Source organism: Euprymna scolopes, chromosome 41 (genome assembly GCF_053919585.1).
Source record: "Euprymna scolopes isolate OS-2025 chromosome 41, ASM5391958v1, whole genome shotgun sequence".
In the NCBI taxonomy this organism is placed as follows: Eukaryota; Metazoa; Mollusca; class Cephalopoda; order Sepiida; family Sepiolidae; genus Euprymna; species Euprymna scolopes.
Window position 1 is genome coordinate 48,273,268 of NC_136522.1, and position 18,696 is coordinate 48,291,963.

The window sequence follows — 18,696 nt, forward strand, 5'->3', positions numbered from 1 at the left end:
TGGCATCATTATAAAGATCAAGAGAGATAATTCAAACTTTTGAGAGAGAGATCAACTTTTTTTCGGTTCTTATTCGTTATTGTAGTGAAGTTCGAAAATTGAAATTTGGAATTTCAAACAAAAACCAATGGTATCCACTGCAAATGAATAAACTAGACAGTTTAAATCATAATAAAAGGGAGGTAAATCTTTCCTAAAATCTGGCCAATTTAGCAAAACTTAATTTTCACTAACTGTCTTCGATAACTGTTTTCATTAATAATTAATTTTCTGCCTCATCGTTTTCCGTAGTTTTTGGATATGTTCATTACTGTGACATGACAATTCTGTAGATGTCATTACTTTCAGTTGAAATTCAATATTTCAATTTCGCTACAATAACGAAGAAAAACCCTTTTGTCTTTGTTGCTGTTTAAGCACAAAAAGAAAAGAATTATCTCCCTTTAATAGCATGGTTATTCAGCGATATAATGTATATGCATAAAAGATGAATTTATTTTATAAAAACAAAATTACTAAATGAGTTCACAGAATTTTTTGTGAATGCTATTTATTTTCTCTCATAAGTAAGTACACCATAAAGGTTGTTTGCTTTTTTTAATGACATCCATATTCAATGTAGGTGTTACCAAGGAGAAACATGGTCCTAGATATGACCTTAAACTATATCTGATGGTGAGGCCCCAGCTTGCGAGCTTTGGGGAGTGTGGAGCCACCCTTTAATTGCCATTGCTCCCAGGTCCACTCTGATCCATGTGGTAGTACCTGTTCGGGTCCCAACTATGGGTTAAATAGAAACCGACTTGAAAAAATATATATTTTATTAAAAATTTTTTCTTCAAAATAACTGGATTCGGCATTAAATAACCTGAAAAGGATTGATATGCCATAAAACAACCAACCACCCAGGAAAAACACGGATCTTTCGGGATGCAAGTACCGATTGGCAGTTATAGCAACATTTAAAAATAAAGAAAATACAGAAATGTCTGTATGATGTACATACTAATCATGGAATGAAAATTGAATATTCCAAAAATCACGTAATTTGATCAAGTTTTTTTTTTTTTATTCAAGCAAATCAAGTTTTATGACTAAGCAAATAGTAATGTTTTTGTCAGTTATTACTGAATCGGATGAAATAAATAAAGGGAGACAACTCAAAAAATGAAAGTGTGAAAAATAAACCTCGGCTTCAATGCAGTTTAGTAGTAAAGTCGCTAAAAATCTTAAATTTTGATTTTTTTTTAGTTTAAAAAAACTACTTTATCAATTTATGTAATTTTTGGAATATGACATCTTCGTCCTGTAAAGAGTAAATATACGATAAGTTTTCCTTCGTTTTTTTGTTTATCGCCATGAGTGCCAGTCAGAACTTGCACCTCTTTTTGATTATAAAAATTAAAATGATGTAAAGGAGACGAACCTAATTCTTATCGATAGTTTATTGAAAAGTTGTCTCCTCTTATTCGAATTCTTTGCTGTTTGTTTATTTGTCAGGCAAGTTTGACTACTTTTTTTTTCCTTTAATAAGTCGTTAGCCTGGGTGCCCGGTGGTGTTTGGAGGTGTGTGTTGAGCCAAAAAAAAAAATAACGATTTTTTAATTTTTTTTTTTTTTTTTTTTTTTTTTTTTAGTAAACAGGCAGGCACATGCAGAAAAACGGCCAGCTGACCAACTTAAAGTTGATCGTTTGGGCCAAAAATTCGATATTTTTTGTCCGGAGGTTCAAGCTTTAATATGATACCAAATTTGTGAATTTTTGTTGTCTGTTGAAAGTTTTTTGCAGACATACAAACTCACATACACACACATTTTTGCTTTTATATTTGGTTATAAATCCGTTAGCAATAGACAAAGACTACTAAGTTAATTAGGGAATGCATAGCATTTAGGAATATCATGATAGCCTATACAGAACTCCGAAAATGTAACAATGATACATGTTCATTCACACAATTCTGAGGCAAAACATTCAAGACTAAAAAACACAATGTGAAAAGAGATCACCGGTACATCTGAGCAAACACCAGTGTGATTATGCAGAGAATCTAATGTGAATTTATATTGTTGCAGGTTTGGTCTGTTTATTCACAGCACAGGCTGGTATTTAAGCATTGACAACATTCCAGCAACTGTTACATTCCAGCAAGTAGACAGCTGATCTAATCCGAGCAAGTCATATACTCCTGAGGGAACAAGGTCATGGCAGGGAATATGTAGTAGATATCTTATGGCACGATGCTGTAGACACTCAAGAAATCGGAATGCTCTGCCAACTCTGGCAAACACGAGGAACCCATATTCCAAATGGGGACAGCTGATTGCCTTGTAAAGCCATTCAACAAATGCCATTTATAAGCTCACAAAGATTGTGCCTTTGGATTGTCTACTCTGCATTAAGTCCTCCTCACTGGTCACAATCGTTAACTGACTGGATTGCAGGTGTTTAGCCTGACATTGAGAACAGCAAGGCTTAGCAGTTGCATGCAGAGTTGGGGAAGGTTTAGCTTAGAACACACAAAGGAATGGTGTGGACGCAACATTCCCACTTGCATTCTGTTTATTTTCACTTTCATGTCTAATACCTTTTGCTTGCCATATGCAACCAGAGTATGATGGCTTTTCACCAGAGCCCTGTTAGTTATGGCATTCAAATATTACCATATTGCATTTAATTCGCAAACCTGCTTCTGCCTCAGCGTTGTCTGATCAAAGTCAAAATTATTCTACAGGCTGATCTGCATTTCTGTACAAATTAATGATTGCGCAAGATTAAGAAGTTGGCATGTCATGTGATGCTTTCCTTTAAATTGTTTTGATCGATGGAAAACTTCAGAAACAATCCCCGACAGAGTATGGCGGAAAAAAAAAAAATCACCATTTAGATGATATAATTACTCATAAACCAAACTTAAAACCATTTCTTTAATCTTTTGTTTAAACAACAGTAAGGCTTATCTATATATTAATAAAATAGGATAAAAATAAAACATGGCTTGGCAAACGCAGCCGCCACATATAAATTCATTCTGATCAGACTATTACAGAGTACCCTACATAGGTTTTGAGTGTATTTTTAGTTGCATTCTTCCATTATAATAAATTATTTATTTGTAGGAGCATCACAATCCAAATTACGTCCAACTTTACCATAGTAGCATAATTTTTGCTCCCTAACACTCATCTCCTCCCACAAACCCCATTATATATCTTTAATACAAGCAAAACTAGACATTTAATGACTTTGCATTTCTTGTGCCGTTCAATGTATGCTATAATGACTAAGCATCTTGCATTCTTCGTTGTGTGAAAATAAAGAAAAAATATAATATATATACATAAATAAAACAGCTGAATGAGAAATATTATTTCCTCGCACAGGTCTCATCTTCTATTATGCTTTCATTGACTATTATTTTAGTCGATCCCTTTTTCGTTACGGAACGCAATATAAATCTGACCACATTCTTTCAACCGTTGATCGTGTTTGCTGGTGGAAGTTTGATTCTGGCCAGTTTTATCCATGTTTTTTTCTGAAATTGTCCATTCCTCACCATATCCGATGACAAGATTTTTCTGCATTTTTCTTATTTTTATTCTTCAGGTGCTGGAACCTCGCTTCAATGCCGAACTTTTCTCCCAGGTCTTGTCGATCCCTGCAAACAAATCTCTTTTACGACGACATCTAAGTACGCATTTTGTGGCTCTCATCGGTAACAGTCAACAACACAAGAAACGAGAATTCGAAATGTCGGCAGATTATCAACCTCTATTTCCAAATTCTAAAGTCAAGGTGAGTTTTGAAATTTCATCATTATTAATATATCAAGATGTCAATACAGACAATTATGTTTATAATAATTTGAAGTGAAGGAAAATCATCTTTGGTTTGACATGTGTTTTTGTAATAGAAGATCCTACTTACACATGTGGCATCATTACTGTTTAGGTTCTGGATATGACCTTAAACTATATCCAGTGGTGAGGCCCCAGCTTGCGGGCTTTGGGGAGTGTAGAGCCACCCTTTAATTGCCATTGCTCACAGGTCCACTCTGACCCGGAGTGGTAGTACCTGTTAGGGTCCCAACTATGGGTTTAATAGAAAATTGAAAACAACAAATATATTCTATTAAAAAATTTTTCTTCAAAATCTTGGTTCCCACCAGTTTTGGCAAATAATAAATAGGATCCTGAACAGAAGTGTGCATTCTATCCCAACCATTATAAATGGACCAGAGGTCATCTCGTCAGCATCAGACAAGGCCAAACTATTTGTCAAGAACTTTGCAGCTAATTCTACCCTATGCGACGAAGGCCATCAACTCCCCATATTTCCTTCTATAACACAGAACAGGCTAGGTAACATAGAAATGTGCATTAGGTCACCAAGCTAATCAAGAATCTTGATTCCAGTAAAGCAACTGGCCCTGACGGCATCCCAATTATAGTGTTAAAAAAGCTTCAACCTGAACTTGCTCCCATACTTATGAAACTGTTTAAGCATTGCCTTAAGGAGAAGTGCTTTCCAACACCCTGGAAAACCTCCTCAGTATGCCCTGTATTTAAGAATTCAGGTGAAAAGTCATCTCCTCCCCCCCTCCATCCCCCAATAAGACCAATAAGTCTCCTGTGTGTCATGAGTAAGTTGCTGGAATCCATATTAAATAGAGAAATAGTCAACCACCTCAGAAAAAATAACCTTCTTAGTGACATGCAATATGGTTTCCGTTCTGCAAGATCTACCGCAGATGTGCTAACGGTTATATCTCATAGGATTAGTGAATCTCTTGACAAAAGCTTCCTTTCTAGGGCAATTGCTCTTGAAATATCAAAGGCCTTCAACAAGGTATGGCATAAAGGCCTACTTCACAAGATTTGCAGCTACGGTATCACTGGTAATGTTTTCTCAATCATTAAATCATTTCTCTCCGATAGGCTCATAAGAGTAGTGGTTGATGGTCAGAAATCAGAGGCTCACAGTATTAATGCTGGAGTCCCTCAGGGGTCCATCCTGGGCCCAACTTTTTTCCTAATCTACATCAATGATCTCCCTAAACACATACTTAAATCATTCGTCAACATCTATGCTGATGACACGACCATCTATGGCAACACATCAAAGGCCGTAAATGACAAAGTTCTCTCTAATTCTCTCTCCTCTGATCTCGAGCACGTGGTTCAGTTGGGGAAGAGGTGGCTGGTTACCTTTAATGCATCTAAAACCAAGCTCCTATCTTTACATCATCAACACTCTGATCCCCATCTGGCATCAATTGAAATGGATGGCTCTCGTCTAGGAGAAGCCCCATGTTTTGACAAGCTTCTGGGCTTGACCTTTACTCCTGATCTGAAATGGAACGCGTACATCAAGTCTGTTGCCAAAGTCGCTGGAAAGATGGTGGGATCCTTCTACCGCTCAAGAAGATATCTCACTACTGATGCAATTCTCTATCTATATAAAAGCCAAGTACACCCAAGGATGGAATACTGCTGCCATATCTGGGCAGGAGTTGCTAAAAACAGCCTATCCTGCCTTGACAGAGTACAAAATAGACCGTGGCTTAGTGGGGGATGCCCTTTTCTCTTCCCTGAAACCTCTCTCCCATAGAAGAGACGTTGCGAGCCTATCCTTGTTTTATTGTTATTTCCATGGCAGGTGCTCGTCTGAACTCCAATCTCTGGTCCCCCCTCGCAAATCTTTTACAAAAAACACCCGTCTAGCTGAAACCACTGTCAAAAATTTTCCCCACTCTTTATCTGTGCCTAAATCAAAATGTAGATTTCTGCACGCCTGTGGAACTCTGTTCCGTCTGCTTGCTTCCCACCTGACTACAACCTGGATGTCTTCAAGTCCAACGTAAACAAATTCCTGATGAACCGTCCCCTTAAGTAGATATTTTTATTAAACCCCCACACTAACGTACTGTACATGCAATAACCCTTATCCCTGAGTGGCTTCCGGGCCTTGATAAGTGGTGATCACCTTGTAAAAAAAAAAAAAATTCATCGATATATGAACTTATTTTTATTTTTAACATTCATAATTTATATATATATATATATATATATATATATATATATATATATATTTGTGAATAAAATTTGATCAAAATCATTGGGAATCTTTTAAGTAGGTTTAAAGCCATAGTGAATGCTGTATTTTAGTGAAAGAATCTAGCTAAGAGCAGGCAAAAGTTGTTGTCAAAAAGAACCACACTCCTCTTCTTCCCAAATTCAAACAAAAGGGGATGCCTCAGTTAGTTAAAGATTTTGAACTGTTTTTATTTGATTAAATAAATTAGTCAACTATCCATGGATAGTTATACAAAAAAAAAAAAAAATTGAGGAAGATTTTGAGGAGCAATTGTCACATGATCTCTTGATCCAGCATGGAGATATGAGAAACCGTTTATTTTATTTGGATTCTTCAGATTGCTGCTCTCATCTCTCCAACCTTCTTCAGGTGCATCTTGTCAAACTTGGGAATCTGCACAAAATTTTCAATCTTAATGGATCCAAATAATATAAATTTTACCAAGTTCGACAGAAAGAATTCTGAGTTTGACAAAATAAACCTGAAGAAGGTTGGAGGTTACATTAACTGAAACATTGTGAAAAAAAAACATGTAAGATGAGAACTGTAGTTCAAGGAATGTAAATAATTATCCTCATCTCAAAAATTCGGAAACATAAACATTCAGATAATGAGAAACAGTATTTTTTTTTTTTTTTTTTTTTTTTTTAATTGTAATTTGTCCTCTGTGGACTGATATTTTGGTGAGAATTTATTCTTTGGACTTTCGTTCTAAATATTCAGTGTTCTACAAATGGATTAGATCATTTGATTATAAATTTGTGGTAACGGTGTGGAGAGATACAGAAATAAGTGGCCACGGTTAGCATGCACCGAGTGAAACAATGGCATGTGAAGGTAGAACCCTTCAGATACAAGACTAAGATTATCATGCAAATTTTGATGCTGTTAGGAGTATGAAATGGCAGAATGCAAGATGGATGTTTGCTCAACAGATGTCTGGGTTTTTGCATACCATCTTGTTTATGTGTGATTTTACTGTTTGAGAAGAAAAAGAAAGGATTGCTGTCACTTATACAAAGTTCTTTTTTTTTTATCAACTCCAAATGATTTACATGACTGAAATATAAATTTACTGCCTAAATACATCTTTTAGTCACAGAAAAGATCTTCAAAATTGTTATTCAAATATTTTTGTAAAACATTTCAACAAAAACTCATCTAACTGCAACCACTGTAAAGAATTTTCCTTACTTCCTCTTTGCACGGTCCTGGATATGACCTTAAACTATATCCGATGGTGAGGCCCCAGCTTGCGGGCTTTGGGGAGTGTGGAGCCACCCTTTAATTGCCATTGCTCCCAGGTCCACTCTGACCCGGAGTGGTAGTACCTGTTAGGGTCCCAACTATGGGTTGAATAGAAACCGACTTGATAAAAACAAATATATTCTATCAAAAACTTTTCTTCAAAGTCACTGGATTTGGCATTAAATAACCTGAAAAGGGTTGATATGTCGTAAAACAAAAACAACCAACCCAATCCTCTTTGCACCTAACCCCAAACAGAAGTTCCATAAACAATGCTTTTTTCCAAGAATTTTCTGTCTGTTTGTCTTCGTGTTGCTTCCCAGCTAACTACAACATGGTCGTCTTCAAGTCCAATGTTAACAACTTCTTGTTGAGTTATCTACTTAAATAATCAATTTCACACATTGTTTCACACAATTATCTCAAGTTGTTGTTCATCAACAACTGAAATCTCCTTAACTCGCTTGAGTAGCTTTTGTGCCTTGATAGATAAAAATAAAAATATCAGAACATGTATCAGTGTCACATGCTGCTAATATTTTAATTTTAGAACATACAATCGGCTGCTGCTTCCTTCTCTAAAACACAAGAATTTTCCATCTGTGGAATATGATACCATATCGTTGCTTCCCCACAGACTTCAGCACGGCCAGTTTTGCAGCAAGTCCAATGTAAACAAATTCTTGTTGAGTTGTCTACTTAAATAATCAATTTCATTAATTGTTTCAAATCCTATTAAGATGCTGTGCATTGCCAGCTGACAATCTCCTTAAACTTATCCGCGAGTGGCTTTCGAGTCTTGATAAGTGTTGGATATTAGCAGGCGCTCACGGGATGAGAAACATCCAATGGGTTGCACACACGCCGATGGATTCCATGTGAAGAATGTGAAATTTTCTATAATTGTCTAATGGAATGCATAATTTGACCCGGAAATATGCAAGAGGATATCAATCAAAGGATTGAAGCAATAGACAATGGGGGAAAGTCCCACATTCCTCACATGGAATACATCTGTGTGTGTCGTTGCAACCCATCAAATGTTCCTCTTCCTAGGTTGCTAATGTCCAACACAAGAGGTAACTCATAAATGAAAAAGATGAAATATGAGTTAGCTAAGAATTATTTGTTTGGGAACAAACCATCAGATACCATATAGTGGTATGAGGATTAAACAACCTTTACTCCTGAAACTATACTCATTGAACCCACATTTTGATGCTGACTTATCATCTTCATCATTAATGTATCAAGATGTCGACAAATTAAGAAGTAAAATGAAAATGTTTAAACAAGTTTTAAATGAACTGAAACAATATTGTCTCTGTTTCTTTTAGCGACGAAACCACTTTCTCCTGTTTGGTCATAAGCGTAGTAAGTCTGAGAGTCAAACAGATAGTTACATCTGCCCTATTGAGACGCCTCTTTCTCAAAATGGTAAGGACACTGTTGTAAATGGAGGAACGGTAAACTACCCCCAAAATAATGGTTGCGTCAAAGAAGTAAGTTTACAGATTTTTTTGATATTTTTTTAATTTAATTGATTTTTTTTATTAATTATATTTTTAAAATGTTTATTAGATTTTTTTCTTTCTTAAATAGTGTTTTGATTTTTTTTTTTATATTTTTAAAATTTTTATTAGATTTTTTTCTTTCTTAAATAGTGTTTTGATTTTTTTTTAATTATATTTTTAAAATTTTTATTATTTTTTTTCTTTCTTAAATAGTGTTTTGATTTTTTTTTTTATATTTTTAAAATTTTTATTAGATTTTTTTATTTCTTAAATAGTGTTGTTTTTGTTTTTTAAATTACAATTTTCGTTCTTAAATATTTTTTTAAGTACTATTTTATTTTTAAATTACTATTTTCTTTGTAAAATAAATTATTTTAAATAGATTTTTTTAATTATATTTTTTAAATTGTTATTAGATTTTTTTCTTTCTTAAATAGTGTTTTGATTTTTTTTTTTAAATTACAATTTTCGTTCTTAAATATTTTTTTAATTACTATTTTATTTTTAAATTACTATTTTCTTTGTAAAATAAATTATTTTAAATAGATTTTTGGTGTTTTTCAAATGAATTAGATTTCTTAAAAATATTTTTTGTTAATTAGATGTGCTTTTTAATTGAGTAATATAATTTTTGGAACAAATTACTTGATTGTGTTAAAATATCTCTAATATAAATAAATTTAGAAATCTTGAATTCAAAACGAATCGTTAAAAATAAGTAATTAATAGTAATATAAGTTGTAAGATTGCACATTTAAAGCAAAAATAAACCTAAAATCAATTAGAATTGTCAGCAAAGACCGATAACGTAACAGATATAATTGCATAGTAATAATCAGTTATAAGAAAAAGACGTTTGGAAGTTGAAAGTTAAGTGAGTATGATATTGGTAATACAATTATCAATCAAGACTTACACCCGATCATAACTACACTGTGGATTAAATTTTTCCATTTTCAAAAATGATCTTAACCCTTTAACTAATTTTTTTTTAATAACCTTAGCCATTTTTTCTCCAGTTTTCAAAAATAACCTTAGGCCCTTTTTTCTCCAGTTTTCAAAAATAACCTTAGCCCTTTTTTCTCCAGTTTTCAAAAATAATCTTAGCCCTTTTTTCTCCAGTTTTCAAAAATAACCTTAGCCCTTTTTTCTCCAGTTTTCAAAAATAACCTTAGCCCTTTTTTCTCCAGTTTTCAAAAATAATCTTAGCCCTTTTTTCTCCAGTTTTCAAAAATAACCTTAGCCCTTTTTTCTCCAGTTTTCAAAAATAATCTTAGCCCTTTTTTCTCCAGTTTTCAAAAATAATCTTAGCCCTTTTTTCTCCAGTTTTCAAAAATAACCTTAGCCCTTTTTTCTCCAGTTTTCAAAAATAACCTTAGCCCTTTTTTCTCCAGTTTTCAAAAATAATCTTAGCCCTTTTTTCTCCAGTTTTCAAAAATAATCTTAGCCCTTTTTTCTCCAGTTTTCAAAAATAACCTTAGCCCTTTTTTCTCCAGTTTTCAAAAATAACCTTAGCCCTTTTTTCTCCAGTTTTCAAAAATAATCTTAGCCCTTTTTTCTCCAGTTTTCAAAAATAATCTTAGCCCTTTTTTCTCCAGTTTTCAAAAATAATCTTAGCCCTTTTTTCTCCAGTTTTCAAAAATAACCTTAGCCCTTTTTTCTCCAGTTTTCAAAAATAACCTTAGCCCTTTTTTCTCCAGTTTTCAAAAAAGAAAATCTCAGCCCTTTTCCCCCAGTTTTCAAGAAATAATCTTAGCTTTTTCCCCCAGTTTTCAAAAATAACCTTAGCTCTTTTTATCCAATTTGGAAAAATAATCTTAGCCCTTATTTCCCAGTTTTAAAAAATAATCTTAGTCCTTTTTTCCCAGTCTTCAAAAAATAATCTTGGCTTTTTGTTTTTTGTATCCAAGTTTTTAAAAATTATCTTAGCCCTTTTTTCTCCAGTTTTCAAAAATAATCTTAGCCCTTTTTTCTCCAGTTTTCAAAAATAACCTTAGCCCTTTTTTCTCCAGTTTTCAAAAATAACCTTAGCCCTTTTTTCTCCAGTTTTCAAAAATAACCTTAGCCCTTTTTTCTCCAGTTTTCAAAAATAACCTTAGCCCTTTTTTCTCCAGTTTTCAAAAAAGAAAATCTCAGCCCTTTTCCCCCAGTTTTCAAGAAATAATCTTAGCTTTTTCCCCCAGTTTTCAAAAATAACCTTAGCTCTTTTTATCCAATTTGGAAAAATAATCTTAGCCCTTATTTCCCAGTTTTAAAAAATAATCTTAGTCCTTTTTTCCCAGTCTTCAAAAAATAATCTTGGCTTTTTGTTTTTTGTATCCAAGTTTTTAAAAATTATCTTAGCCCTTTTTCTCAGTTTTCAAAAATAATCTTAGTTTTTTTTCCCCCAGTTTTTAGAAATAATCTTAGCCCTTTTCCCAGGTTTAATAATAATCTCAGCCTTTTTTCCAGTTTTTTTTAAATAACCTAGTCCTTATTTTTTTAAAAATAATCATAACTCCTTTCCTGATTTAAAAAAGTAATCTTTACTTCTTTAATTTCTAAAAAACATTTGTATTAAGGTGTCTGAAATGTCTGTTAATTAGATTGTTCAGTTTCTATAAAAGATTTATTTTCTCTGATAAAAAAAAATATTTTATTGTGGTGGAGTTTTTCCCAGGAAAGATTTTATCTCATATTGCTAAATAAGCATCGAGAAAATGAACCAATGCACCTGTATTTTACAAAAACAAAAACATCTGATAAGAGCCACAATAACTTATTTGAAGAACATGAATCACTTGAAATGGTCCATTTATTTATTTCTTTTTATTAATTAGAGAGACGAAAAAGCAGCTAAAGAAATTGGTGCCGTTTCTAAAGAAATAAATACCTTAACAGTAAGTATTGTCTTTTATTTTAACCAACTAATAAAAGAAAAGGTTTGCCAGCACATTGTTCATAATGGCTACTGTTCGTTAATGGGTTGTGAGATTAGGGTTCAATCCTTGGCCAAGTTATAGCAAAGACCAAAAAAAAATTTGGAAACTCTGCAGAGTATGGAGTCGCTTATCAATTACTATTAGTCTGTCTAGTGAAATAAAGAAAAACTTTAGGCAGCTGACCACTTTTATTTCCCAGACGGTGTTCAACTTTAAGAACTTTCTTAATTAAATAACTAATAATTGATTACTTTTGCATCAGAAGCAGATGCCGCGTTGAGGTCTTTCATTTTTTTTTTTTTTTTTTTTTTGAATTTTTTTAATGAGGAAAGTGGGAGTCCCCGCATATCAAATCCTGAAGAGTAAGAGTCATGCAGAAAAAATTGAATCCATCAACATTCACAAACGCTTGTTGAGCGTTTATAAAGCCGATGAAGTTAATGTCAAGATCTTAATGGGTTCATCGATTTCAGTAACAACAGATGTGAGTGATAAAGTGCACTGCAACCTTTTACGATCAAGACATCAAAAAGAAGCAAAAGTGCATTGGAAATGGTGGTGACTATGTAGAAAAATGCATTCTGGAATACAAAATGTTGCTCATTTTAATGGTACCACTCCCATCTTTATAGTTCTTCAATGTTGTAGTTTTTGAGTAAAAAAAAAATGGGAGGTTTTGGAATAGAAGCGTGTTTGCAAGCTGAACGTGTAGGAGACTAACAGGAAGTGTCATATCTTGAATATTGCTTGGCGTTTGAATACTTTGAGGTCTTTCTTTTTTTTTTTTTTTTTTTTGTATTTTTTAATGAGGAAAGTGGGAGTCACCGCATATCAAATCCTAAAGAGTCAATGAAAAGTCAATGAATGCCAATTGGTCGGTGAGACAAGACCGTGATTATAGTGTTTATTTAAGAGAATAAATGAACAGTTCAAAGTTCAGTATAGACTTGAAAATACCCATGTTCTAGTCAGCTCGGAAGCATCCCCACTGTTTTGTGTTCCACACAAGTTTAAGTGCTAAACTTTTGACTCTAAAATTTGCATGTCCTATAACATTGATTTTCTGAAACATCGCATAATGAACTCAAAACTTTGTATTGGCAATTCGTAGTTCTTCAATTTTTGAAGTTAAAAAAAAAATAGGAAGCTTTATTTTTGGAATGAGCCTTATATAAACAACTGTGGTCTTACATAAATAAGAATGTTGGGGCCATTCCTTGCATTAACAATGATGTCAAGACAACTTATTTAATTAGAGATGGGATGATTCCAATGTTTTCCTGATTCCGATTCTTTATAAATCTCTAAATATTTAACTATAAAATGGTTATTTTGGCTCAGTTACCCTAACATAAAAACACACTAGATTTTAGTTTTACTGGAAGTTTAAAAATCAACAAATATTTATTATTTCATTATGACTACCAGCAGTGGGAGATTTTGTTTTAAACAAAATCAAATAAAAAAAGATAATTAAAGCAAACAGTTTTGGCATCAGAAAATAGGCACAAATTTCTCCGATATTAATACCCCAAAATGTTGTGATTTTTCCGATTTTGATTAATCGTGCCAACACTTATTTTAAGTTCATTCAATTTTGCATATTTGTTTAAAATATAATTATCCACTGACCTGTGTTTCATCGTCTGCAACTCGTCAGATATATATATATATATATATAATAAGATACACATCAAGTGCATTTGAAAGCCAAATCAAAACGTAATATTAGGAAAATAAACAAATATTTTACTTGTTTGAAATTTATAACATAAGTATATTTCAGAGATATACTCCATCTTCAGTATGTTGTTTTTTTTTTCTTTTCTTCTTTCTTGCCATGTTGTAAAGTTACAGAAAGAAAAGTCTGTAAAGATCTGCGCGTTGTTTTCAGTGATTGTATTTTGAAATGTTTGAACTGTACGTAGGCAACGTGAGAATAACGTCAAGATTCTCGCGTTGCCTATGCACAGTTCAAACATTTCAAAATACAACCGCTAAAAACAACGTGCAGATCTTTACAGACTTTTCTTTCTGTAACTTTACAACATGGCAAGAAAGAAGAAAAGAAAAAAAAGAAAAAAAACAACACACTTGATGTGTATCTTATTTTATTCAAATTAAATCAACGTTTCAATATGAACTCACACCCTTGACATATATATATGTGTGTGTTTGTGTGTATATATATATATATATATATTAGATTTGGGATCACTAATCAGAATTGGGAATCGAAAAAATTGGATCTTTTGGCAGTATTGAAATCAGAAAAATGGGGGTGTATTTTTAATTCTAAAAACGATTCCTTTAATTATTTTCCCACCCTACCCCCACATGTTTTTACGTTTAAGAAAATAAATACGCATTTAACATGAGATTTTACAGTAATCGGGGGGGGGACAACTTTACAGTTAAATATTTTGAGATTTATAAAGAATCTGCATCTGTAATTGAATCAGAATCAGGAAAGATATTGGAATCGTCCCATCACTAATATATAAACATATGTATATATATATATATATATATATATAGTTCTCAGTGTTGCAATTACAGATTCACAATTCTTTAAAAACATTTCTGCAACAAAAGCAAGATGTGCAACAGTTCAAAACATTGCTTGATAAAAATAAAATACGGAGTCATTATCTGAAAACATCAAGTCTTGTAAAAACGTTAGGTGCTTGTGCAGAATAGTGGATTTTGAAACAAACGCATTTCAGGTAAAAACATTATTATGTTTGTTTCTAGCTATGGTATGTTGAATTGACATTTGAGTGCATATGCTTACCGTGTGGACATAACTTTGCAAATACAAATTGTCAGATATGTACTAGCGAACGTATCCTCCATTATTTACCCTATATATTATAAGTGCCTATCGATTATTTCTATTTTCTATCTCCATCTTTTCTCTTTTTCAGGTGATGCTCTCTCAGGAAAAGTTCTTGGATGCTGTGCCGACATCTAATGTGTAGCAAAAAAATCGGAATTTCTTTTTTTTTTTTCCCTTTTTTTTTTTTTTTTTTTTTTTTTTTTAAAATACTCTCTGTAATATTTGGTACTTCATTAAACTGACTGCTGGTTAACCCAAATGGGGTGAAGCCAGTCTTTATCCCCTAGGCTGTGTGTATGTATGCATATATATATATATATATATATATATATATATATATATATATATATATATATATAATAGAATAATGTTGACACTGTTGGAAAATACTCGGCGTGACTTCAGTTTCGTGTATAGATTTGCAAACTTCGAGCGTCGTTTTAATTTTGTCGCCTTTGCTCAGATACTCTGCTAAAATGTCTGAGTAATGCTAAGTAATTTCTAATGGTGTCAATTTTATTTTAGTCTATTCAGCTCTGCACTTGTGCATCAAGAACTTCTTGTTTTATCTTGACTCAGAGCTTTTTCATCTGTATTGCCATTTTTTTTTTTTCTTTTAGAACTAGTTTTTCTCTCTCTCTCATAATCTACGATTACTCTCCACCCCAACCTACTCACTGATTCACAGTAGCCTTTACACAATGTTATCTTCATCCTCTAATAATGTCCGACTCATTTCCCAAATACAGATGCACTGTCTTCCTCCCTTGCTAACCCCCCCCTCGCCTCAAGTCCCAATTCGAAGGTTGAAGATAAAAAAAAACAATGAACATTTTTTTTTTTTTTTCAAATGATCAATGATAGTTTTGGCCCCTCTCTCCCCTAAAAATAAAACCTGTTAACCTTACCACAAATGCCTTTTCCTTCCTCCCTTGTTTCTAATCTCGAACACCTTTTGAGTGCTGACCTACTTTTCATTTTCATTATTATTACTTACTGCAATCTACCTGGTGTTGCCAGGGATGCAGTGAAATAATTTTAGTTTTATTTGTTTGCATATTTTTCAAACTTATACAAAAAAAAATAAATAACAATTGGTGTTTAAGATACAATCGACAAATTGATTTTTTTTTTTCTTTTTTCTTTTTAATATGTGGTTTTAAACAAACACAATATTACGTACTTGTCATGCCGGAAATAGTAATATATCCAAAAATTATGAAAATTCGAAAAGAAATTTAAAAGTAATTTTTACGGAAAATTGGACAAAATCGCATTTTTCTTAGATGTTATAAAGTAGGCAGTAAGGGGACATAACCCTGAAAGGAATATTTTAGATTACCTGTGTCATGGCGGCAATATGTATATCTATAGCAATAGACTTTTTTTCTTTTTCTTTTTTTTTTTTTTACTAAAAACACAATACCAGTTGTTCTACGCGATTAATTTTCGTAATTTTTTGGATATATTACTATTTTCGACATGACAATTAAGTACGTAATATTTTTGTTTGAAACGGTATTTAAAAAAAAAATCGATTTGTCGACTCTATCTTAACAAGCACCCAAAATTTTAAAGGAGATAATTCTTTATATATTAATAATACATTCAAAATAAGAGTTATCCCCCTTGCTGAATTAGACTTTTTTTTCGATTTCATTGTATAGTGTCTGGGCCAGACTAAGTAAATTTTTGTAAAAATAAATCGCAGCAAAGTATGTTATTATATTACCAATACCATAACAATAGAAAATTGGCTAGTCAGAAACAAAGTTTGCTATTTTGATCTGACTTTAAAAATCTGACAAGCTAACTTCATAGATAATGTTATTATTTCTTATCCCCCCACCCCCTTAAATTTTGTGATAGGCTGGATCCTACACTTTTTGTCACACATTTTGACCTGTTTTGTCTTTTACACACGTGAAATTATGTCTCTTCAAAACTGATCTGACGCTAACTGGGCTGACTTTTTGTTGAAAATTTCTTCTCAAGGTAGGACGGTTCTGTTGTTGTGGTCAGCTATTTTTTAACGTTTATACTGCTGCTACCCCCCTTTTTTTTTTTTCTATTTATGTAACATTATGCTTCTCTTGTTCAGGGGTCAAACGTGGTCAACCGTCTCCAAATTCCACTTTGTGCCGTATACCGATTTTTCTAACCACATGCTTCCAAGTTTTCCTTGGTCGGCCAACCTTCCTGCAATATAAAGCATCCATCCATCTATAACTGTTCATCCAGGTGGATTACCATTCAACACAACAATACTAATATAACATATTTACCTGACATAACGTGAGCAGATTATATTTGCACCAGTTGAGGATATGTCTTTGAAACGGTCTGACAGTCGTGGCCATTTTTGAATACGAAATCACCTTGCATCTTTCAGGCTGAGGTGTGGTTCTGAGTAGTCCTAAGAGGTCCACCCTCCCAGGTCATTGCCTCTTGTCTTTCAAGTGGAGTAAGTTTTTTTTTTGTTTACTGCTCGATACCCCCTACTATAGAGAATGGCAACAGGATTGCCCAGGTAATTTTGATGCCCCCCCCCCCATCATTCTGACCTTGTGTTACATCTTCCTGCAGTCATAGGGAAGTAGATACCTACTAACATAAACGATTTATTGTAAGGATAACCTCTATGCTGGGAAAACGTATTTCTTACAGCAAATCTAATATGAAATTAATAAATAAAAATAATGGGTATGTTTTACTGTCCACAGTCCTTCAAAAGGTGGTAAAAAAAAATCAAATATATATAAGAAATGTTACCAAAGGAAAGATAAGTTATTCTTCTACCAAGCTGGGTAGGTTTTTACTCAATGTTTAATCTGCTCAAAAAAACAAGTATTTTCAAAGAGTATGCAACCACAAGAAAAAAAATGATTGTGTAACAAATACACTGTGGCCACTTATCGTTTCTTGTGCTCGTGTACCCTTTGAGAATTCTTGTTTTCGAGCCAATTAAACATTTTACATTTTAGTAAAAACACTGAAAGCCTATCCAGTTGGGTAGAAGAATAACTTATCTTGCCTTTGGTAACATTTATTTATGTTATATTTGATTTTTGAACCACTTTTTCAAAGGACTGGACAGTAAAAAATACCCAAAATAATAATTAAAAAATTTATGTTAACGTAACTAAAATGGTTAATTTCAACTTATTTTTAAAGTCTTTTGGGGCAACAGAAATTATGGCAAACTATTATTTTTTTTTTTTTTCAAGGTAGTTCTTGTCAATAAAACTAAACGTTTTTATTATTTTGCTTTAAAAATAAATTAAAACAAATCATTTTAGAATTTGTGACATACCTAATAATGCCTGGGAATTTTTACTTTCATTTCTTTTTTTTTCTTTTTAACCACATGCTTTTTAAAATAAATTTATAAATAATAAGAGGCTAAGAGCAAAAGTGCCAAATCAGCACTCAGAGCGCATATGTGACGAATGTAAAGAGGGAGACTGGCTATGTAGTATCAGTCTTCTGTGCCAGTGAATGAATGTAGAGTGAATGTTTACAAAGCTCAAAACAAGATTAAAAATTTATTTGTACTTTACATAATTGAATTTTTTTTTTTTTTTTTTTTTTTTTACTTTTTTAAGCTGTAATAATAATATAAAGCAATGCTTTTTGAAAAAATAAACTTATATAGAGATGTGTTCTCTTGAAAACTCATAGGGCATAGTTTATGAACAAACAGATTTTTTTTAATCACATTTCTGCATTTATCTGAGTCTCTGTCTTTCTTTTGGGTAGTCAGCCATTTTTAATTTTGAAATAGTATTATCATTAAGTACACTGATAGAATAAAAAAAATGTCGGTTCATTCATTTCACTATGAAAGATCAATTTTTTTTTTTTTTTTTTTAATTTACTTCATTTGATTTCATTATGATTTAGATTCATATCCAACGGCTCTTTTAAGGACAGACATTATCTCTTTATGGTTGCCAACTGTATTTCATCTTTCAGCTTGGTCTTCCAGGGATTGTTGTCAAGTATTTAAGGTTTTTTATTTAGCCAGTTGCTCCCATTAGAATCGGTATAATGTGTATTTCTTTCAGAGATCATGTTT

The 18,696-nt window shown here is 32.6% G+C and overlaps 1 protein-coding gene across 17 annotated transcripts in view; it reads left to right on the forward strand.

Moving 5' to 3' along the window:
- LOC145266513 (liprin-beta-1-like) overlaps nt 1-15,730 on the forward strand; it is an 840,289-nt gene extending 824,559 nt beyond the window's left edge. For all 17 annotated transcript variants that reach the window (XM_080122251.1, XM_080122249.1, XM_080122253.1 and 14 more), the window contains 4 exons: nt 3,607-3,795; nt 8,682-8,846; nt 11,678-11,737; nt 14,707-15,730. In XM_080122251.1, the coding sequence (XP_079978377.1) occupies nt 3,607-3,795; nt 8,682-8,846; nt 11,678-11,737; nt 14,707-14,760 (468 nt within the window). In that variant the 3' untranslated portion in view covers nt 14,761-15,730. The remainder of the gene's footprint in view (nt 1-3,606; nt 3,796-8,681; nt 8,847-11,677; nt 11,738-14,706) is intronic.
- The last annotated feature ends 2,966 nt before the right edge of the window (nt 15,731-18,696 follow it).